This window comes from Eriocheir sinensis, unplaced genomic scaffold (genome assembly GCF_024679095.1).
Source record: "Eriocheir sinensis breed Jianghai 21 unplaced genomic scaffold, ASM2467909v1 Scaffold188, whole genome shotgun sequence".
Lineage (NCBI taxonomy): Eukaryota > Metazoa > Arthropoda > Malacostraca > Decapoda > Varunidae > Eriocheir > Eriocheir sinensis.
In genome coordinates this window covers 206,069-229,955 of record NW_026111272.1, presented here as the reverse complement: position 1 = coordinate 229,955, position 23,887 = coordinate 206,069, and the positions used below count along the sequence as shown (strand labels likewise).

Genomic DNA, 23,887 nt, shown 5'->3' with positions numbered 1-23,887 from the left:
AGGGAGAGGAGAGGCAGAGGCGGGAGCGGGCCACCCATGGGCCCACCTGCTGACCCTTCCATGACCTTGAGAGAAGTGACCTGGGCTCTGGATGTGTAGAATGACAACGTTGGAATACAACGCTGTCAAGTGTCGTGGTATTTATACAAAATATTTGTTATTATCTTAAAAACGAAACAATCTTAACGCTATATGACCTTATTGGATTATCCAATTATTTAATTAAATTCATTTAAAGGTAGTAAATAGCTGACATATGAGAGGAAGCGAGAAGTGTTGAGAGTGTGTGGCAAGGTGCGGGGCGGGGCTGACCCGCACCTCTCACCCCCCAATCCGCCAGTTCTTCTTGGATTGACTGCTAGTGTTTCCAAACATGGTTAGTCCCCTTGGGTATTTACATACCCCAATACAAAAATGTTTATAGTGTTATCATTATGTAAAATATGGTCATATTGCTGGTTCAGGATATATCTACAATCCCTGCTGAACAGTTTGAATCACTTGTAGCTGGTTGAAATTAATATAAAATAATGCAACAAAATTTATGATAAAACTAATGAAAAACTACGAAAACTTCGATTCAGGTCACATTTATTTTGAAAATACCCACAGGATACACCAGTTTTTGTGATTTTGTAATATCTATAGTGAATATCAACATTAAAAAATTAACATAATATGCAAAATACATAAATCAGAAAAAGATACCTCCGTTAGTCTGGCGGGGTGATTAAACACCCCAGAAGACCAAAGCGACGTCTACCTCCCAAGAAAACTGCGCTACAACTGTGCCACTCTACCTGTGATACACCGTCGATGAGTCAGAAGAGTACTTGGAAGGAGTAAAATAAATAAGTTGCCAACTAGGAATTACGAGCACTTAAAAAATGGGGTGGCAAAACACCACAGGGGACTAACGCAGGGTTAAAGAAACAAGGAGCCAAATACTCTCCTCTCGCACAACCGTATTCAATATGTCCTTGTGACAAGTCATCGTCCCTTTGGATTGGTAAATAGCTAACGTAATACCGATTGTTAAGAAAGGAGACACAAAATACGGGGTAATTACAGGGCCATTAGTTTAACTTAAGCAGCAGTAGGTAAGCTACTCCAGAGCATAATCAAAGACAAAATCGTGAGTTACCTTGAAGTCAATCAGTCAATCAAATGGGGGCATACGCCGGGAGGTGCGTGGCCTCGCCCACCCTACGACGCCAAGCCCGGGGGTCTCTCCGGGTGAGTCTCCATGCAGGCCCCCTTTCCATCCCGAGTACCTCCCAAGAATGTATTCTTGCCGACGCTGGTGAAATCTCATGCTTTTGGAGAGAAGGAGAGGGATATGCTAGCACTTCCTCTAAGACTGGGTGGAATGGGGATCACCAACCCTGAGAAGCTGACTGATAAGGAGAACCAAAACTCCATCAGCCTTACCAGGTCACTCATCAACAGGATCATCGCTCAGGAGGCAGAGGGCGAGATAGACCAAACAGAAATAGGAGAAATTAAAAGAAAAATCTCATAAGAAAGGCAACAGGCCCAAAAAGACGAGCTGGACCGTCTAACACACCACCTGTCCACATAAATGGGTAGACAAATCCACACAGGACAGGAGGCAGGCGCCTCTAACTGGCTAACGTCATTACCAATCAGAGCAAAAGGCTTCAGCCTCAACAAACAAGAATTTGTCGACGCCGTTGCTCTGAGATATGGCTGGCCGATTGAGGGACTGCCTGATCTCTGTGTATGTGGATCACCAAATGATGTCAACCACACCATGACATGTAAAAAGGGAGGCTTCGTCTGTATTCGACACGATGAAGTGAGGGATCTGACAGCCAGCATGCTCCGGGAGGTATGCCAAGACGTCACTACCGAGCCGGCACTGCTTCCACTGGACGGCGAACACATTCGGTACAGGACGGCCAATACCTCACGGGAGGCACGGGTTGATGTAACTGCCCGCAGATTCTGGGTGCGCGAACAGCGGGCGTTCATGGACATCCGCATATTCGACCCGATGGCTGCCTGTCACCGTGAGCTGCCCCTGGAAGCCGCCCACCACAGGAACGAGCAGGAGAAGACAAGGGCATACGGTGAAAAAATCTAACATGTGGATCAGGGCAGCTTCACCCCCTTTGTCTTCACCACATCCGGCGGGGTGGGTCCCAGGGCCCGATGCTTTTACGCACGACTCGCGGAACTGATCTCAGAAAAGAAGCAACAGCCAAGGAGCCACGTTGTCGCCTGGATGTGGTGTCGCCTCTCGTTCTCCCTGCTCAGGTCGGCCATCCTATGTCTCAGGGGCACCAGACACTCTGGCCCAAAAGCCACCAGCATCTCCAATATGGACTATAAAGCCACAGTGGTGGAGAGTGACATTAGGGTGGGTAGGGAGTGACTTGAGATGGGAAGGAAAGGGGGATCTAGACGTAATAGACGATAGGGTGTTATGTATAGATTTAGTGCTAGGTAGTATTAGTGATATGGTTGGATGCCACAGTCATTAACGCACAGAGTTGGGGCTAATAACTTCAAAGTTATGGAGCCCTCCATGATTATGCGTCGGGAAAATAAACATGGGTGGAGGTATTATTTTATGTAGTAGAAGTAGTAGTGGTAATAGTAGTAGTAGTACTAGTGGTAGTGGTAGTAGTAGTAGTAGTAGTAGTAGAGGAAGAGATGGAGGAGGAGGAGGGGAAAGAGCAAACAGAGGAAGAGAGTAGGAGGAGCAAAAGGAGGAAGGAAGGAGGAAAAGGATTAAGTAGATTAGGAGAGGAGAGAAGGTGGGGAAATAATGGTATGGTAATTTTCTTATTATTGACGCAACTACTATTACTACTACTACTACTACTACTACTACTACTACTACTACTACTACTACTACTACTATTGCTGCTGCTGCTGCTGCTGCTGCTACCATTACCAAACAAACAAACAAACACACCCAGCCCATGACTCACCTGAGCTGACCTCTCGATCCTTGGTCTTTCAAGGTCACACTTCATATCCCTGCCTGTATGCGTCTCTCTCTGTCGCCCGCCACTTCACTAAATCGTAAAACAACTAACAACTCCGTTTCTCGAGTTATAACAAAAGACAATTTAAGGGTTCTTAGCTTTAACGCTCGAAGCTTAAGAAATAAGATCGATGAATTGCAGTGCCTAACTAAAACAGAAGACTTTAATGTAATTGCCGTAACTGAAACATTTATTGACACCGCTAATAATGACTTAATTTCTGAATATAATATAGATAACTTTATATTTTGCAATAAAGATCGAGTTAATCGTAGAGGTGGAGGAGTGACTCTTTACATCAAAAGTAACTTATAGCCCGTTGATAAAACACCAGAGGACAGTACTGTAGAACACTTGAACCTGAGTACAAATACCGATCAATTAAAAAAATCTACATATCCGTCACTTACAGGCCTACAGGCCAATCACGCGAGCATGATGAAATAATGTATAGCGTTTTGAAAAGAACTCTCCGAAACAGTGATGCATTGATTTTGGGCGATTTTAATCTACCGCATATAGGTAGACTAACAGACACTCACGGGATCCGAGGGGGAATTGCACAGGATGTTATACTTCGTTGAAAATAACTGCCTTAGCCAAATGGTTAGTGAACCAACGCACGATAATAATATTCTTGATCTTGTATTAGTAGCCCAAGATAACTTAGTTGACAATGTTAGCGTTGGCGAACACCTCGGATCATGCGATCATAGACTGGTGCGTCTCGACATAAGAGCTCAAACAAGGATTGTAGAGAATAAGGCATTGGTTCCCAATTTTAAAAGAGCGGATTTTGAAAGAATAAGACAGTCATTAACGAACTTTCAATTAGTATCCAACATCAACGCCGAAGAATCTTGGCAAGACTTTAAAGCTCTATTACTAACTGAACAAAATAAATTAAAGTTAAAATCCTCCGTGTTTAATTGAAATCAAACTTGCTCTACCGAAAATAGTACACGGTACTACGAACCAAGACGACAAGTCAAAAGTTTAATCAAACAGGCGAAACGGAGGTACGAAGTAAACATTTTTTGTTGTTTATATATCTAAAAAAACTTTTAGGATCTGACTTGCAATTTACCACAATGTTTGCTTCGTACCTCCAATGCGTCTGTTTTATTAAACTTTTGAATTGTCGTCTTGTTTCGTAGTACCGTGTACTATTTTCGGTAGAGTTATCGGCTTTCTTTTGCCTATATAACAAGTTCCTCTTTTGGAGAGCAAGTTTGATTTCATTATTAAACCACGGAGGATTTTTAACTTTTCGGCGCTTTTCACAAGAATGCACGGATTTATTTTGTTTAGTTAATAATCGAGCTTTAAAGTGCCCGAATTATCTGTTAATGGGCCAATCCCACTTCGAATCTCTTCTTTCGTTGTTTACATTGGTGTGCTGGATATCCCCTCCAAAGGTGCAGGGCTTTACATTTTTCTATATTGAATTGTAGCAGCCACTTTTTGTTCCGCTCCTGCCTGTAGCTTGGTGAGGTCTGACTGTAGGAAATCCGTCGTCTAGGGGTTAAGAATAATCTTGACCGCTATCTCCTCCATCTAATTGTTCACTAGGTCAGTTTCAACGCCATGATGATCGCATAACAACTGTCACTTAGGTTTAGGACAAACCACCTAGTTTGGGCCTTAGGGTCTGTGTGGTATGGTTATCTATGTAAGTCTATGTAATTCTCTCTCTCTCTCTCTCTCTCTCTCTCTCTCTCTCTCTCTCTCTCTCTCTCTCTCTCTCTCTCTCTCTCTCTCTGGAGTTCTTCGCGGAGTTTGGCAAAGGAACCCCATTGTCATCAGAGAGCATGGTGCCAATCCCTGACACCGGCGGTACCAAGGTGGCAGATGGAAAATCAAAAATATTTGATACCGGAGGCAGCGCGTACTGTGATGGGGAATCCTTGGAGGGCACGGACGTCGAGAGCTTAATAAGCGAGGTTCGTAACTGCAGAGAAAAGTACGAAGACACGGAAACTCCGTCCGTGCTCGGCTCCTTTAATTAAAAAAAAACAAGTACGAGCAGTCGGCTCATCAAGTGCCCTTAATAGTTTATTTCGGGGCATGGGGATGCCTTTCAAAGCAGCATCATGCAGGGGCAAAATCCCATGCCAGCCAACTTCTGTGTCACACCGCAAAATGGGAATGCCCAGAGGTGCATCTCCCCTAGCGAGGGGAGAAAACGGGTTGGATGTATTCCAGATGGCGCCCCAAAACGAAAAAGAATCCTTGCAGCGAATGTTCTGCTCAATCAGGCAACCTCCAAAAAACACTAACGCATGACCCCATAATAATGTAATGTATTTTTCTTGGAAATCTAGAAATGTTTTAGAAGATGTCATAATTTCGAGAGAGAGAGAGAGAGAGAGAGAGAGAGAGAGAGAGAGAGAGAGAGAGAGAGAGAGAGAGAGAGAGAGAGAGAGAGAGAGAGTAATGGTCGTTATCAGGCTGTGATGCATGAATCACACACACACACACACACACACACACACACACACACACACACACACACACACACACAGCGAGGCAGGGAGAGAGGCGCATACCCACACACACACACACACACACACACACACACACACACACACACACACCGCCTGACCCTCACGGGGTCAATACGTGTCACATGGCGCCTCCCGTAGCAGCCACAGGGAGTGCCTCCTATTGTCCTTAAAAACTGTGCCTCCGTGCTGTCACCCAGCCTGGTCAAACTCTTTCGCCTTTACCTGTCAACATCTACCTTTCTTTCCTGCTGGAAGTATGCCTTCATACAGCCTGTGCCTAAGAAGGGTGACCGCTCCAATCCCTCAAACTACTGTCCTATAGCTTTACTTTCTTGTCTATCTAAAGCTTTTGAATCAATCCTTAACCGGAAGATTCAAAAGCACCTTTCCACTTTTGACCTTCTATCTGATCGCCAGTATGGGTTCCGCAAGGGGCGTTCTAATGGTGATCTCCTAGCCTTCTTAACTGACTCTTGGTCATCCTCTCCTAGCCTTTCGGTGAAACCTTTGCTATTGCGCTGGACATATCAAAAGCTTTTGATAGGGTCCGGCAAAATCTTTGCTTTCCAAACTACCCTACTATGGTTTATATCCTTCTCTCTGTACCTTTATCTCCAGTTTCCTTTCTGACCGTTCTATTTCTGCTGTGGTAGACGGTCACTGTTCTTCCCCTAAACCTATTAACAGTGGTGTCCCACAGGATTCTGTCCTATCTCCCACTCTCTTTCTGTTGTTCATTGATGATCTCTCCAAAACGAACTGTCCTATCCATTCCTACGCCGATGAATCCACTCTGCATTACTCAACTTCATTTAATAGAAGACCCACCGTACAGGAATTTAACGTCTCAAGGCTGGAGGCTGCAGAACGCTTGGCCTCAGACCTTACTATTATTTCCGAATGGGGCAAGAGGAACCTGGTGTACTTCAACGCCTCAAAAACACAGTTTCTCCACCTATCCACTCGACACAATCTTTCAAACAACTATCCCCTATTCTTTGACAACACCCTGCTATCACCTTCCTCAACATTAAACATCCTCGGTCTATCCTTAACTGAAAATCTCAAATTGACACTTCATATCTTATCTCTTACTAAATCAGCATCCTCGAGGCTGGACTTTCTGTACCGTCTCCGCCAGTTCTTCTCCCCCGCACAGTTGCTGTCCATTTACAGGGGCCTTATTTTTTTTTTGTCCGCCCTCGTATGGAGTATGCATCTCATGTGTGTGGGGGGGTCCACTCACACAGCTCTCCTTGACAGAGTGGAATCAAAGGCTCTTCGTCTCATCAGCTCTCCTCCTCACACTGATAGTCTTCTACCTCTCAAATTCCGCCTCTATGTTGCCTCTCTTTCTATCTTCTATCGATATTTTCGTGGTGACTGCTCTTCTGAACTTACTAACTGCATGCCTCCCACCCTCCCGCGGCCCCGCTGCACAAGACTTGCTACTCATGCTCATCCCTATAATGTCCAAACCCCTTATGCAAGAGTTAACCAGCATCTTCACTCTTTCATCCCTCACGCTGGTAAACTCTGGAACAATCTTCCTTCATCTGTATTTCCTCCTGCCTATGACTTGAACTCTTCCAAGAGGAGGGTATCATGGCACCTCTCCTCCCGATATTGACCTCTGGTTTCGAACACTCCTTTAACCTCTGTTCTGGAGCAGAAAGTAGCGGGCCTTTTTTTTCTCATTACGCCCTTGCACTGTCTCCATAGCTGTAAAAAAATATCTATATCTATCTATCTATCTAATTCTATATATATACATATATATATATATATATATATATATATATATATATATATATATATATATATATATATATATATATATACATATATACATATATATATATATATATATATATATATATATATATATATATATATATATATATATATATATATATATATATATATATATATATATATATATATATATATATATATATATATATATATTATAGAGTATACACAGAGTATATACAGAGGTACAGAGATAAGGATAGAAACCGTAGGAGGGTAGTTTGGAAAGCAAAGATTTGTGCCAGACCCTATCAAAGGCTTTTGATATGTCCAGCGCAATAGCAAAGGTTTCACCGAAACGGCTAAGAGAGGATGATAAAGAGTCAGTTAAGAAGGCTAGGAGATCACCAGTAGAACGCCCCTTGCGGAACCCATACTGGCGATCAGATAGAAGGTCAGAAGTGGAAAGGTGCTTTTGAATCTTCCGGTTAAGGATTGATTCAAAAGCTTTAGATAGACAAGAAAGTAAAGCTGTAGGACGGTAGTTTGAGGTATTGGAACGGTCACCCTTCTTAGGCACAGGCTGTATGAAGGCATACTTCCAGCAGGAAGGAAAGGTAGATGTTGACAGACAGAGGCAAAAGAGTTTGACCAGGCAGGGTGACAGCACGGAGGCACAGTTTTTAAGGACAATAGGAGGCACTCTATCAGGTCCCTAAGCCTTCCGAGGATTGAGGCTAGAGAGGCCATACAAAACATCATTTTGAAGAATCTTTTTAACAGGCATAAAGGAGTCAGAGGGGGGATGAGTAGGAGGAATATGCCCAGAATCGTCCAGAGTGGAGTTTTTAGAAAAAAAGTTTGAGAGAAGAGTTCAGACTTAGAGATAGATGAGACGGCAATGTTGCCGTCAGGACTGAGGAGTGGAGGGAAAGATGAAGAAGTGAAGTTGGAGGAGATGTTTTTGGCTAGATGCCAGAAGTCACGGGAAGAGTTAGAGAAAGCAAAGTTTTGTCATTTTCTATTAATGAAAGAGTTTTTGGTTAGTCGGAGAATAGATTTGGCACGATTCCGGGCAGAAATGTAAAGTTCATAATTAGCATTAGTTTGAAGGCTCTGGTACCTTTTGTGAGCTGCCTCTCTATCACTGACAGCACGAGAACAAGCGTGATTAAACCAAGGCTTTTTAGCGTGAGGAGTAGAGAAAGAACGAGGAATATATGCCTCCATTCTAGAGACAATCACCTCTGTGATGCGCTGGGCACACACAGACGGGTCTCTCTCCTGGAAGCAGTAGGCATTCCACGAGGAAATCGGTAAAGTACATCCTCAGGTCGTCCCACCGAGTGGAAGCAAAATGCCAGTAGCATCGCCTCTTCGGTGGATCCAGAGGTTGTACAGGAGCGATAGGACAGTATACAGAAATGAGGTTCTGATCGGAGGAGCCCAACGGAGATAACAGTTTGACAGAATAAGCAGAAGGGTTTGAGGTAATGAAGAGATCTAGAATGTTGGGCCGATCTCCAAGACGGTCGGGATTACGTGTAGGGTGCTGGACCAACTGCTCTAGATCGTTGAGGATAGGAAAGTTGTGGGCTTGTTCACCAGGATGGTCAGTGAAAGAAGATGAAAGCCAAAGCTTGTGGTGAACATTGCAATCTACTAGGATGGAGATTTCAGCGAAGGGAGAGTGGGTCAAGATGTGGTTCACTTTAGGGTACAAATATTCAAAGAATTTTGCATAGTTAGTAGAGTTAGGTGAGAGATAAACAGCACAGATGTATTTAGTAATAGAATGGCAATGAAGTCTTAGCCAGATGGTAGAAAATTCAGAAGAGAAGGTTGTGGGCACGAGAGCAAGTGATATCGTTGCTCACGCAGGCGCAACATCCAGCTTTGGATTGAAGTTTAGGATAGAGATAGTAGGAAGGAACAGAGTAGAGATTGCTGTCAGTAGCCTCAGAAACCTGTGTTTCGGTAAGGAAGAGAAGGTGAGGTTTAGAGGAGGAGAGATGATGTTCCAAAGAATGAAAATTAGAACGAAGACCGCGAATGTTGCAGAAATTGTGAAGAAAGAGGTTCGAGGAGTTATCAAGACACCTTTCGGGTCGGCAACCAGAAGGGGAGTCCTCCCTGGGGGAATTTTTGGTCCCCCCCCCCCAGACGAGGTCTCCGAGGCTTGATGTAGGTGCGCCATTTTGAAATTTGAATTTTGGGAAAAAGTGTATATGTTGTGTGAATGTAGTGTGGTGTGAATAGAGAGAGGATCTGTCTTTAGAGAGCATGCTGAACTACTCTCCGGTGTTGGTGAGACAATAGGGAAATGGTTAGGGAGGACACGGGAAGGGTCTTTGGAGGGCTTCAGCTCCCTTCTCACCTCCATATATACCTCACCGGGAGTGGCTTGCGCCCGTTCGGTAGGTGTCTTCCTACCTACTCCAGCCAATATAATAATATATATGTATGTATATATATGTATATATATATATATATATATATATATATATATATATATATATATATATATATATATATATATATATATATTTATTTATTTATTGTCTCGACTCTAGAGTAGCCTACCTACATGAGAATGGGTAGCTGCCATTTGACGTGGAGGTGGTGGAAATGAAATATTCTCGTTAAGAATTCTTACGACGGATTCCCTTGGCTTACGGTGTTATGGACTCACTCAGTATGAGCAAAATGGGCATTGTTGATACCTGTGTATAAGGGCAAGATCTGGATCTTCGTTGCAAGTCTTCCGTGTCTCTACGGCTGAGACATGGACACTGAATAGCGACTTGAAGAGGTGCAGTTATGCCTTTAGTAATAAGGCATCAATAGGGTATCAGGACATATCTCCTCCCGTATTTGATCTTGCTTTCGGCCACCTCTTTTGTTTCTTTTTTAGGAGCAGCGAGTAGCGGGCCTTTTGTTTCTTATTGTTTTTTTGTGTGCCCTTGAGCTGCCTCCTTTGTTGTAAAAAAAAAAAAAGTACCTATGCAGATTCATGGGATATCATTGGAATAACTTTGTCAAACAGCAATTACTCCCTAAGACTTATTCGAGGCCTATTATCTGCATACGTTATTAATGTCAACTCCAGTTAAACGGGCATGTGGCATGCTCCCCAAAAGTTTTTAGTGTGCTTACACACCCCACTTGGGTCTCAATACTTAAGATTTGTATGATATTAATGTTATTTCACCCTTGCCTCGTAGGGAGAATTAATGAATATAGAAGTCAAAGAAAATACGTGAGGGGTGGGGGAATTATCCCTTTGATCAGACGGGTATACTTGGAGAAGGAGAGGTAACGTGGAGAGGGGAGATTGGGGAATATGGAGGATGTTGAGTCCGTACAACTCATACACCATCCGGACTGTTACCGCGCCAGGTTATAAGAAAGAAAACTGTTTGGGGCGAACGTATCATTATCAATTTATTTCTTGTATTCGATTGATAGCTCTAAAATTTTGGCGGGAACAATTGTAGGATCACGCGGGGAGAAAAGTCAAACACATTGGTTAAGTTACCCGCGGAAAAATCATCTTACAACACAGTATATAAAAATACACCTACATAGATACAAAACCCTACTACTCAGCACTCAGTTGGGAGGACACGGATGAATGTTACAAGTCAACACCTACATATACTGTCCCTTAATCGATATATGAATATACTCGACTCGTGGAGACTCGGCGAGAGGAATTTCCTGACGCGGAGGCTCGATTCACCAGAAAATTGACTAAAGGAGGGGAACAAGAAGTTATGATAACCTGTGCGTGTTAATGTTTTGTAGACGGTAGCAGGGGCTAGATTCAAAAAGGCTTAGTGCGTAGTTTTGGGCCCTAAGTGCGTTGTTTTGAGAACATTGTGATACACAAAGCTCATGCGGTAATAATTACCAACTAATCGATGACGTCACGGGGTTAGCGCGCGGATTTACAAAGCTTTAACGCGCTCAGTGTGACGCTAAATATGTTGTTAAATAACTGCTGCCTGGAAGGTGTAGTAAACGCTAACAACGTAAAGGTGTATAAGGTCCATTGAAAAGGAGAGAGAGAGAGAGAGAGAGAGAGAGAGAGAGAGAGAGAGAGAGAGAGAGAGAGAGAGAGAGAGAGAGAGAGAGAGAGAGATTTACATAGATTTACATAGAAAATCAGACCACACAGACCCCATGGTCCAGACTTGGTGGTCTGTCCTTAAACCTAAGTGATTTTACATTAATCAGAAGACTCCAAAACGTTGCATTTCTACTCTAGTTGATATTAAGTTGAAGGAAGTGACGGTCGAGCTTATTTTTGAAGGAGTCAATCGTGTTACACTGGACCACTGATGGTGGAAGGTTATTCCATTCTCGCACTACAACGTTGGTGAAGAAAAATTTGGTGCAATCTGAATTTACTTGTCTACATCTGAGTTTTACGCCATTGTTCCTCGTGCGCAGACTGTCATCGATCATAAACAATGTTGATCTGTCTACATTCGTGAAACCATTAAGTATTTTAAAACATTCGATCAATTTTCCTCGGAGGCGACGTTTCTCAAGAGAGAACATGTTAAGGGTAGAAAGCCTTTCTTCGTAGGATTTGTTGCGCAAGGAAGGGATCATTTTCGTTGCCCGACGCTGAACACCTTCTAATTTAGCAATATCCTTTGCATGGTGGGGGACCAAAACTGTACCGCATATTCCAAGTGGGGTCTGACTAAACTGTTGTAGAGCGAGTATTACATCTTTATTCTTGAATACAAAGTTTCTTTTAATGAAGCCCAACATTCTGTTCGCTTTATTTGCTGCATCGATGCATTGCTGTGAGAATTTGAGGTTTGACGCGATTTTGACCCCCAAGTCTTTGACGCATTGAACGCTTTTGAGTTTAACGCCGCGCATTTCGTATTCGAACTTCTTATTCATCGTTCCAACTTGAAGGACCTGGCACTTGTCTACGTTAAAGGGCATCTCCCATCTATCCGACCAAGATGAAATTTTGTGCAAATCCTCTTGGAGGCTTTTCCTGTCTTCGTCAGTGAGAACCGAGTTACCAATCTTTGTGTCGTCTGCAAATTTACTAATGCGGTTTTTGAGTCCAACATCCACGTCGTTGATGTAAATAATGAAGAGCACTGGGCCAAGGACCGAGCCCTGAGGGACGCCACTAGTGACAGGCGCCCACTCTGAGTTAAATCCGTCAATCACTACTCTTTGTTGTCTGTTGCTCAACCAATTCGCGATCCATTGGTTTACTTGACCGTCAATACCTATTTGCTTTAATTTGTAAAGTAATTTATGATGCGGGACTTTATCAAACGCTTTCTCGAAATCAAGATAGACTACGTCCAGTGATTTGGTTACGTCATAAACAGTGAAGAGGTCGTTATAAAAGGTTAATAGGTTTGATAGGCAGGATCTTTTGTTTCGGAAGCCATGTTGTGAGTCCCCAATCAATGAGTGGCTTTCAAGGTAACTCACAATTTTGTCTCTAATTATGCCCTCAAGTAGCTTACCTACAACCGAAGTTAGACTAATGGGCCTGTAATTACCTGGTACTTTTTTGTCTCCTTTCTTGAAAATCGGTGTCACGTTAGCCTTTTTCCAATCTGAAGGGACGATGCCTTGTCGCAAGGACATATTGAATACGGTTGTGAGGGAGGAGAGTATTTCGCTCTTCGTTTCTTTCAGCAGAGTTGGATATACTTTGTCAGGTCCAGGACTTTTATTTGTTTTAAGTGAATGGAGAGCTTTAAGGACTTCATCGGTTGTTATTTCAAAATTAGGCAATGCATGCTCGAGATTTACAATAGTACTGGTGTTGGTGGTAGCGAGAGGAAGAGAGAGAGAGAGAGAGAGAGAGAGAGAGAGAGAGAGAGAGAGAGAGAGAGAGAGAGAGAGAGAGAGAGAGAGAGAAAGGTGGAGTAGAAACAGGATTAGGGGGATTAGAAGAGAAAGAGGGGAGGAGAAAAAGGAGGGTGAGAAGAAATAGGAGGTGGTGGCCTGACTGACCTGCTGTCTCACCTCCCCTCGGCATAGGTCAGGTTAAGTTGCCAGGTGTCTCCTTAATAATAACATCGTCAAAAATTGCCAAAACACCTTTACCGATTTGGGGTGGGTCGCAGCTGCGGCGCAGCCCCGCTACAGACAAAACTGGGAGTCCAGCACACCACGTGTTAAAGATGACAACCAATGGACAACGTAGATTTCAGAACCACTGAACATCGTATTTGCGAGAATCACTGACCATCGTACATGACAGAACCACTGGGTACTATAGATGTCAGAACCTCAAAACATCGTAGACGACACAACTGCTGAACATCATAGATGGAAGAACCGCAGAACTTTGTAGACAACCCAATCTGCTGAACATCATCGATTACAGAACCGCTGAACGTGGTAGATAACAGCCCTACTGAACACTATAGTTGACAAAACTGCTGAGCATTCTAGATAACAGAACCGCTGAACATTGTATATGAAATAACCACTATGCATCATAGTTGACAGAAATGCTGAACATCACAGAGCACAGAACCATTGAACATCGTATTTTAAAGAACTGCTGAACATTGTAATTAACAGAACCCCTGAATATCGTATTTGACAGAACCGCTGAACATCTTAAATGACAAAATCGCTGAACATTATAGATGAAAGAACCGATGAACATCGTAGATGACAGACCCACTGAACATCATAGATGGCAGAATCACTGAGTATCGTATACTAAAGAACAGTTGAATATCATATTTGACAGAACCAGTGAACGTCATAGATGACAACCGCTGAGCATCGTATTTGACATAAACCATTAACACTATATGACTCAATTGTTCAAAGAGTTTATGAAAACCTGAAATTGAGAACATACATAAGGGAGGTGGTATCAGGTGACAAGCGTGCGGGCGCGGAGTCTGGAGAACTCGAGCTCAAGTACCGCCCGTCGCTACTAGCTGTCAATTTTCAGTCATTGTCGAGTGGCCTAAAACTACCCACAAGCTGTCCTGATGACCTTCTATCAACCGAGTCTTTAGTTAAACTCTGTAGCGAATGATCGAAGATGAGCTCCGGGAGGGGTTAGGTTGGCAGCGCAAGCCAAGGAAGATGACGCCACTATAAGCACTTGCCTGCGCCTGATCGAGCAGGACCGACCAGGTCTCATCAAGGGAGCCTACAGGGGCCATAAACCAAACAAAATAAAATAATACCAGTTACACATTATCCTATTCTGCGAAGAAAATAAATGATAATAAAGCAATAATAATAATAATAATAATAATAATAATAATAATAATAATAATAATAATAATAATGTAAGTCTGGTTTGGGTGATCTGTGGTCTGTAAGGTGGAATGGAACAACACATCCAAGCACAACTATAAAAGCACCCAATTAAATACTAAATAACATTGATGCTAAACCGAAACATAAACAGTATTCATGTATGGACATTAAAGGTACATGAGATATGGCTTCCTATACTCTTCTTTTTAACCTATCAAGAAAGGAAATATTAAAGCCACAATAAGCACTGGAAGACTTTCCTCACTCTTTCCTCTCTTCAATCTGATAATTGAAGAGAAAAAAAAACTATTAATATGAAAACAAAAAGATAAGATATCTCCCCCTCTTTCCTCCATTACAATATTTTACATTAATTAAAGGAGGCAGCTAAAAGGCAAAGTAAAGATTAAATAAAAGTGTCTACTGACACTGCTCCTGCAAATACCGTATATGACAGAGTATCAGACATAGAGTATATATCGGTGGAGAGGTGTATTGATCTTCCCCTTTTAAAACATTTAAGTCAGAGGAAGGAGGAAATACAGACAAAGGAAATACAGATGAAGGTAAGGAAACGTAAGGCAAGCAAGATAACCCCATGCTCACGGTATGACATCTCAAGGCAAGAGAGTATTTTGGATAACTTCAACACAGTTACTGGCACAGAGAGAGTTGACTACGAGTTTTGGGTTGGACCCTATGGCTCTAAAACCAGAAACGTTAAGTTCTTTCTTTCTGAACTTTGCAAAGTCAAAAGGCTGAGGACTGCTGGCTCCTGGTTCCAGAGACGCGAGCCTCCCCGCTTGACTTGGCATAGCACTGATGACGGTGTGGCAAAGGAGATCGCTCACATCCTCGTTAGTACTCGTTGGTGGATTCTGAGTGCTTAAATTTTTGGGACCGATCACAAGCTTGTTGCAAAGCTGCGGATACGAATCAAGTCCAAGAAAATCTCAAGATTCAGCCCTACAGCGATCCATCTTGGAAAACTAAAGGACCAGGGGTGTGCTAAGGAATATGCAGTGGCTGTCTCAAATCCGTTTGAAATGATTATCACTCCTCAAGATCTCAAGAGTTCTGGGATACCTTTAATGTGAAACTCAAAGTTGCTGAGGAGAGCATTGGAGAGCGTTCAAGGTCTAGGAATAGAGTTGCCTTGAGGGATAAACTGGAGGATATAAAGAAGAATCGTGCTCCTAGACTGGCTAGGGGATCAGACCGACAGAGGATTGTCACGAATGACTAGAAGCCTTCTGAGGCGGTATAAGGTGAAGTAAGTCAGAGGTCTTGCTGAGGATGTCGAGGGTTGTCTAAATGCAAACGACCTTAGACCTTCCTTCTGAGCTCTGAAAATGCTCCTCTCCGAATCCACATCTCAGACGATAACTATTCGAATTGCTGATGGGCAGATAGTATTAAATGCAGAAATAAATAGGGCTCATTGGGCCGAGTTATTACTGCATCCGTACAGGGCAAGTCCCGGCTGGTTTGCAGATGGCGACTGCTGATCCACCAAGTCAAACTTTCACCCCCTCTGACGAAGGTGAGAAAAACTTTGAGGAGGTTGCTGATTGGAAAGGCAGCTATAATATGTAACATCAGTGCGGAGATGCTAAAAGCTGGTGGTGAAGTCATGATCCCTGGGCTATAAGCCGCCAATGTTGACCTCAAGAAAGCTTTTGACTCAGTGGATCGTGAGGCACTTTGGGTCTTTCTGCGGATTCGTAGGATTCCTGCAAGGATTATGGATATGATGAATGGCCTTTAGGAGTTTTGGGCCTTTTCCCAGTTCATTCAGAACTGAGGCAGGAGTGCGTCCTTGCTCCATCAGACATGCATGGGCTGGATATTAGATACACTTGTTGATCAAAGTCGTTGCGGAGGATCTGCTGGCGACATCAAGGTAGCTAATTTTATTTTTACTGATGGTGCTGTACTTCTTGTGGAATCGTTGGTGGTCTTGCTGATTGGTCTTGAAGTATTGCATGAGAAGGCGAATCCACTGGGACTTAAGGTCATCTGGGCCCAAACCAAGCTACAGCCGTTTGGAGTCGTACTAGAAGACAGTCCAATCTATACATGCATGTAGTGATGGTACCAAAGTCACCAAGAGCTTCATATACCTTGCTAGCGTAATGTATATCAATGTGGTTTATACCAAAAAGTCAGTCGACGGACTGACCTGACCCAAGCTGATCGATCTTCAGAGCGGCTTGGAATAGGAAGGGTAGTTAAGTGAAGTCTAGCTCGGGGGAGCTGTCGGGGGAGGAGGTAGCGAGTGAGTGAAACAACTCCCCACCCCTGGCGTATGCTTCCCGCTACTTACTTAGTATGACATTCCTCCGTCCCTTCTTTCCTTTCGGGGAAGGTAGCGAATGAGTGAAACAACTCCCCACCCCTGTCGTATGCTCCCCGCTACTTAGTATGACATTCCTCAGTCCCTTCTTTCCTTTCGGGGAAGGAGGTAGCGAGTGAGTGAAACAACTCCCCACCCCTGTCGTATGCTCCCCGCTACTTAGTATGACATTCCTCAGTCCCTTCTTTCCTTTCGGGGGAGGAGGTAGCGAGTGAGTGAAACAACTCCCCACCCCTGGCGTATGCTTCCCGCTACTTACTTAGTATGACATTCCTCCGTCCCTTCTTTCCTTTCGGGGAAGGAGGTAGCAAGTGAAAGAAACAACTCCCCACCCCTGGCGTATGCTCCCCGCTACTTAGTTAGTATGACATTCCTCCGTCCCTTCTTTCCTTTCTTCAATCAGCCAGACCAATAAAATGTGATCAGAATCAAAAACTCATTAAACACACTACATCCTTGAAAGCCTACATACATAGCCTCAACGCACCGTCGGAAAGTTTTGAGGGATTGGATAACTTTATCGCGGGCTGCATAAGAAACTGTTAAGGTGAGCGGAACCATAAACATAATTAACCTGTTTCCAGTCCCCTACTCCTTAATTTTGCCCTCTCTACACAGCCTCAACGCACATCAGGGCGTTTGTGGGGGGTAGCATACAGGATACAGGCTTTTCTCACTACGAACTGTCCAAAAAGCAAATGTGAAAAGAATCACAAACTTATATATCTTGCCTTCTTTTTCTTCCCCCCCAGTCCCAACAAACCTCGGGAAGTTTGCAAGAGACAAGACAACTTCATCGGGATGCAGCAGAGACTGAACTTTTCTGCGCCGGTAGTTCATGTTGTGCTCCACAATGTTGAAGTGCTGCACCAGCGACCCGTAGGGCAGGCCCGGTGTACTCTCCACCACGTACTCCGCGTATTCCGGGTGCCACTTCGACCGCACCTTCCTGCCGGATGACCAAAGAGAGTTAGAAGTTAATAGTTAGATAGAATTAAAGAGTAAAGAGTTAGAAGTTAATTAAAAGAGGTATGGATGATAGGATGGATTGCCTGATAAATTGAAGTATTGTTGGATAGTTAACTGGGTAACGAGTGGAAAGATATTGGATTAGTGGGTGAATACAAGGACAGGTGGGAGAAGGGATGAACTGGTACATAAATGAACTGGCTCATCAAGTGACGAACAAAGGACATAAGGACATGAGGAAACTCCAAAAGGCCAGACGGCCTCCGTGTAAAGGTATGAATCATGTTTGCCTCAACTACATACCTACTCAGTTTGTTCTACTCATCTACTACTCTGTCCGTGAGGCAGTTTGTTGCCTATATATATATATATATATATATATATATATATATATATATATATATATATATATATATATATATATATATATATATATATATATATATATATATATATATATATATATATATATATATATATATATATATATATATATATATATATATATATATATATATATATATATATATATATATATATATATATATATATATGCTCTCTAAAGACAGATCCTCTCTTTATCCACACCACACTACATTCACACAACTTTTACACCTTTTCCCAAAACTCAAATTTCAAAATGGCGCACTTACACCAAGCCTCGGAGTCCCCGCCTGGGGGGGGGACCACAAATTTCCCCAGGGAGGACTCCCCTTCTGGCTGCCGACCCGAGAGGTGTCTTGATAACTCCTCGAACCTCTTTCTTCTCAATTTCTGCAACATTCGCGGTCTTCGCTCTAATTTTCATTCTGTGGAACATCATCTCTCCTCCTCTAAACCTCACCTTCTCTTCCTTACCGAAACACAGGTTTCTGAGGCTACTGACAGCAATCTCTACTCTGTTCCCTCCTACTATCTCTATCCTAAATTTCAATCCAAAGCTGGATGTTGCGCCTACGTGCGCAACGACATCACTTGCTCTCGTGCCCACGACCTTGACTCTTCTGAATTTTCCACCATCTGGCTAAGACTTCATTGTCATTCTATTACTAAATACATCTGTGCTGTTTATCTCTCACCTAACTCTACCAACTATGTAAAATTCTTTGACTATTTGAATTCTAAATTGGAGCACATCTTGACCCACTCCCCCTTCGCTGAAATCTCCATCCTAGGAGATTTCAATGTTCACCACCAGCTTTGGCTTTCATCCTCTTTCACTGACCATCCTGGTGAACAAGCCTACAACTTTGCTATCCTCAACGACCTAGAGCAGCTGGTCCAGCACCCTACACGTATTCCCGACCGTCTTGGAGACCGACCCAACATTCTAGACCTCTTCCTTACCTCAAACCCTTCTGCTTATTCTGTCAAACTGTTCTCTCCGTTGGGCTCCTCCGATCACAGTCTTATTTCTGCATCTTGTCATATCGCTCATGTACACCCTCAGGACCCACCGAAGAGGCGATGCTTCTGGCATTTTGCTTCACCTCGGTGGGACGACTTGAGGATGTACTTTTCCGATTTCCCGTGGATGATTATTGCTTCCAGGATAGAGACCCCTCTGTGTGTGCTCAGCGCATCACAGAGGTGACTGTCTCTGGAATGGAGGCATACATTCCTCGTTCTTTCTCTACTCCTCATGCTAAAAAGCCTTGGTTTAATCACGCTTGTTCTCGTGCTATCAATGATAGAGAGGCAGCTCACTAAAGGTACCAGAGCCTTCAAACTAATGCTGATTATGAACTTTACATTTCTGCCCGAAATCGTGCCAAATCTATTCTCCGACTAACCAAAAATTCTTTCATTAATAGAAAATGCCAAAACCTTGCTTCCTCTAACTCTTCCCGTGACTTCTGGCATCTAGCCAAAAACATCTCCTCCAACTTCACTTCTTCATCTTTCCCTCCACTCCTCAGTCCTGACGGCAACACTGCCGTCTCATCTGTTTCTTAGGCTGAACTCTTCTCTCAAACTTTTTCTAAAAACTCCACTCTGGACGATTCTGGGCATATTCCTCCTACTCATCCCCCCTCTGACTCCTTTATGCCTGTTATAAAGATTCTTCAAAATGATGTTTTCTATGCCCTCTCTGACCTCAATCCTCAGAAGGCTTATGGATCTGATGGAGTGCCTCCTATTGTCCTTAAAAACTGTGGCTCCGTGCTGTCACCCTGCCTGGTCAAACTCTTTCGCCTCTGCCTGTCAACATCTACCTTTCCTTCTTGCTGGAAGTATGCCTTCATACAGCCTGTGCCTAAGAAGGGTGACCGCTCCAATCCCTCAAACTACCGTCCTATAGCTTTACTTTCTTGTATATCTAAAGCTTTTGAATCAATCCTTAACCGGAAGATTCAAAAGCACCTTTCCACTTCTGACCTTCTATCTGATCGCCAGTATGGGTTCCGCAAGGGGCGTTCTACTGGTGATCTCCTAGCCTTTGACTCTTGGTCATCCTCTCTTAGCCGTTTCGGTGGAACTTTTGCTATTGCGCTGGACATATCAAAAGCTTTTGATAGGGTCTGGCACAAATCTTTGCTTTCCAAACTACCCTCCTACGGTTTCTATCCTTCTCTCTGTACCTTTATCTCCAGTTTCCTTTCTGACCGTTCTATTTCTGCCGTGGTAGACGGTCACTGTTCTTCCCCTAAATCTATTAACAGTGGTGTCCCACAGGGTTCTGTCCTATCTCCCACTCTTTCTGTTGTTCATTGATGATCTTCTTTCCAAAACGAACTGTCCTATCCATTCCTACGCCGATGATTCCACTCTGCATTACTCAACTTCTTTTAATAGAAGACCCACCCTACAGGAACTTAACGACTCAAGGCTGGATGCTGCAGAACGCTTAGCCTCAGACCTTACTATTATTTCCGATTGGGGCAAGAAGAACCTGGTGTCCTTCAACGCCTCAAAAACACAGTTTCTCCACCTATCCACTCGACACAATATTCCAAACAACTATCCCCTATTCTTTGACAACACCCAGTTATCACCTTCCTCAACACTACACATCCTCGGTCCATCCTCAACTCAAAATCTCAACTGGAAACTTCATATCTCATCTCTTACTAAATCAGCTTCCTCGAGGCTGGGCGTTCTGTACCGTCTCCACCAGTTCTTCTCCCCTGCACAGTTGCTGTCCATATACAGGGGCCTTGTCCGCCCTCGTATGGAGTATGCATCTCATGTGTGGGGGGGCTCCACTCACACAGCTCTTCTGGACAGAGTGGAGGCTAAGGCTCTTCGTCTCATCAGCTCTCCTCCTCATACTGATAGTCTTCTACCTCTTAAATTCCGCCGCAATGTTGCCTCTCTTTCTATCTTCTATCGATATTTCCACGCTGACTGCTCTTCTGAACTTGCTAACTGCATGCCTCCCCCCCTCCCGCGGCCCCGCTGCACTCGACTTTCTACTCATGCTCATCCCTATACTGTCCAAACCCCTTATGCAACAGTTAAACAGCACGTTCAGTCTTTCATCCCTCACGCTGGTAAACTCTGGAACAACCTTCCTTCATCTGTATTTCCTCCTGCCTACGACTTGAACTCTTTCAAGAGGAGGGTATCAGGACACCTCTCCTCTCGTATTTGATCTTCCTTTCGGCCACCTCTTTTGTTTCTTTTTTAGGAGCAGCGAGTAGCGGGCTTTTTTTTATTATTGTTTTCTTTTTCTGTGGGCCCTTGAGATGCCTCCTGTGTTGTAAAAAGAAAAAAAAAAAAAAAAATATATATATATATATATATATATATATATATATATATATATATATATATATATATATATATATATATATATATATATATATATATATATATATATATATATATATATATATATATATATATATATATATATATATATATATATATATATATATATATATATATATATATATATATATATATATATATATATATATATATATATATATATATATATATATATATATATATATATATATATATATATATATATATATATATATATATATATATATATATATATATATATATATATATATATATATATATATATATATATATATATATATGCCAGGAATCGAACCCGTACTTTCTGAATAGAAATTCAATAGATATTCAATAGAAATAGAATAGAAATTCAGAAAGTACGGGTTCGATTCCTGGCACGAGTGGTTTGTTGAGATGTTTTTCTGTCGGTTAAAGACAGTTCCTTGATATATATACCACGGCGTTGTGTCGTCTGGGATTGATTAAAATTCTTTCCGACTGCCCCGAGCGTGAGCGGGACTTCTTTACCTTTCATTCCTCGTAAGAGGGTGGGGGCGTCAGGTTGGCTGCTTAAATGCAACCTCTGGCGTGAAGTCTTTTAGCTCATCAGGTGGCATGGTTGGTATGCGCCTTGATTTCTATTCAGAAAGTACGGGTTCGATTCCTGGCACAAGTGGTTTGTTGATATATATATATATATATATATATATATATATATATATATATATATATATATATATATATATATATATATATATATATATATATATATATATATGGAGTAGGTAGGAAGACACCTACCGAACGGGCGGCAACCACTCCCGGTGAGGTGTATATGGGAGTTGAGAAGGGAGCTGAAGCCCTCCAAAGACCCTTTGCATGTCCTCACTAACCGTTTCTCTATTATCTTACCAACACCGGAGAGTAGTTCAGCATGCTCTCTAAAGACAAATCCTCTCTCTATCCACACCACACTACATTCACACAACATATACACCTTTTCCCAAAATTCAAATTTCAAAATGGCGCACCCACATCAAGCCTCGGAGTCCCCGCCATGGGGGGGGTGGGGGGCGACCACAAATTCCCCCAAGGAGGACTCCCCTTCTGGCTGGCGACCCGAGAGGTGTCTTGATAACTCCTCGAACCTCTTTCTTCTCAATTTTTGCAACATTCGCGGTCTTCGTTCTAATTTTCATTCTGTGGAACATCATATCTCCTCTAAACCTCACCTTCTCTCCCTTACCGAAACACAGGTTTCTGAGGCTACTGACAGCAATCTCTACGCTGTTCCCTCCTACTATCTCTATCCTAAATATCAATCCAAAGCTGGATGTTGCGCCTACTTGCGCAACGACATCACTTGCTCTCGTGCCCACAACCTTGACTCTACCATCTGGCTAAGACTTCATTGTCATTCTATTACTAAATACATCTGTGTTGTTTATCTCTCACCTAACTCTACTAACTATGTAAAATTCTTTGACTGTTTGTACTCTAAAGTGTAGCACATATTGACCCGCTCTCCCTTCGCTGAAATCTCCATCCTAGGAGATTTCAATGTTCACCACCAGCTTTGGCTTTCATCCTCTTTCACTGACCATCCTGGTGAACAAGCCTACAACTTTGCTATCCTCAACGACCTAGAGCAGTTGGTCCAGCACCCTACACGTATTCCCGACCGTCTTGGAGACCGGCCCAATATTCTAGACCTCTTCCTTACCTCAAACTCTTCTGCTTATTCTGTCAAACTGTTCTCTCCGTTGGGCTCCTCCGATCACAATCTTATTTCTGTATCCTGTCCTATCGCTCCTGTACACCCTCTGGACCCACCGAAGAGGCGATTCTTCTGGCATTTTGCTTCAGCTCGGTGGGACGACCTGACGATGTACTTTTCCGATTTCCCGTGGAATGATTATTGCTTCCTGGATAGAGACCCCTCTGTGTGTGCTCAGCGCATCACAGAGGTGATTGTCTCTGGAATGGAGGCATACATTCCTCGTTCTTTCTCTACTCCTCACGCTAAAAAACCTTGGTTTAATCGCCCTTGTTCTCGTGCTGTCAGTGATAGAGAGGCAGCTCACAAAAGGTACCAGAGCTTTCAAACTAATGCTAATTATGAACTTAACATTTCTGCACGGATTTGTGCCAAATCTATTCTCCGACTAACCAAAAACTCTTTCATTAATAGAAAAGGCCAAAACCTTGTTTTCTCTAACTCGTCCCGTGACTTCTGGCATCTAGCC

At 43.0% G+C, this 23,887-nt stretch overlaps 1 protein-coding gene across 1 annotated transcript in view; it reads right to left on the bottom strand.

Moving 5' to 3' along the window:
• Nucleotides 1–23,887, bottom strand: part of LOC126990663 (glutamate--cysteine ligase-like) — a 149,849-nt gene that overhangs the window by 123,503 nt on the left and 2,459 nt on the right. The window contains exon 2 of the mRNA XM_050849340.1: nucleotides 17,683–17,868. Within this exon, the coding sequence (XP_050705297.1) occupies nucleotides 17,683–17,868 (186 nt within the window). The remainder of the gene's footprint in view (nucleotides 1–17,682; nucleotides 17,869–23,887) is intronic.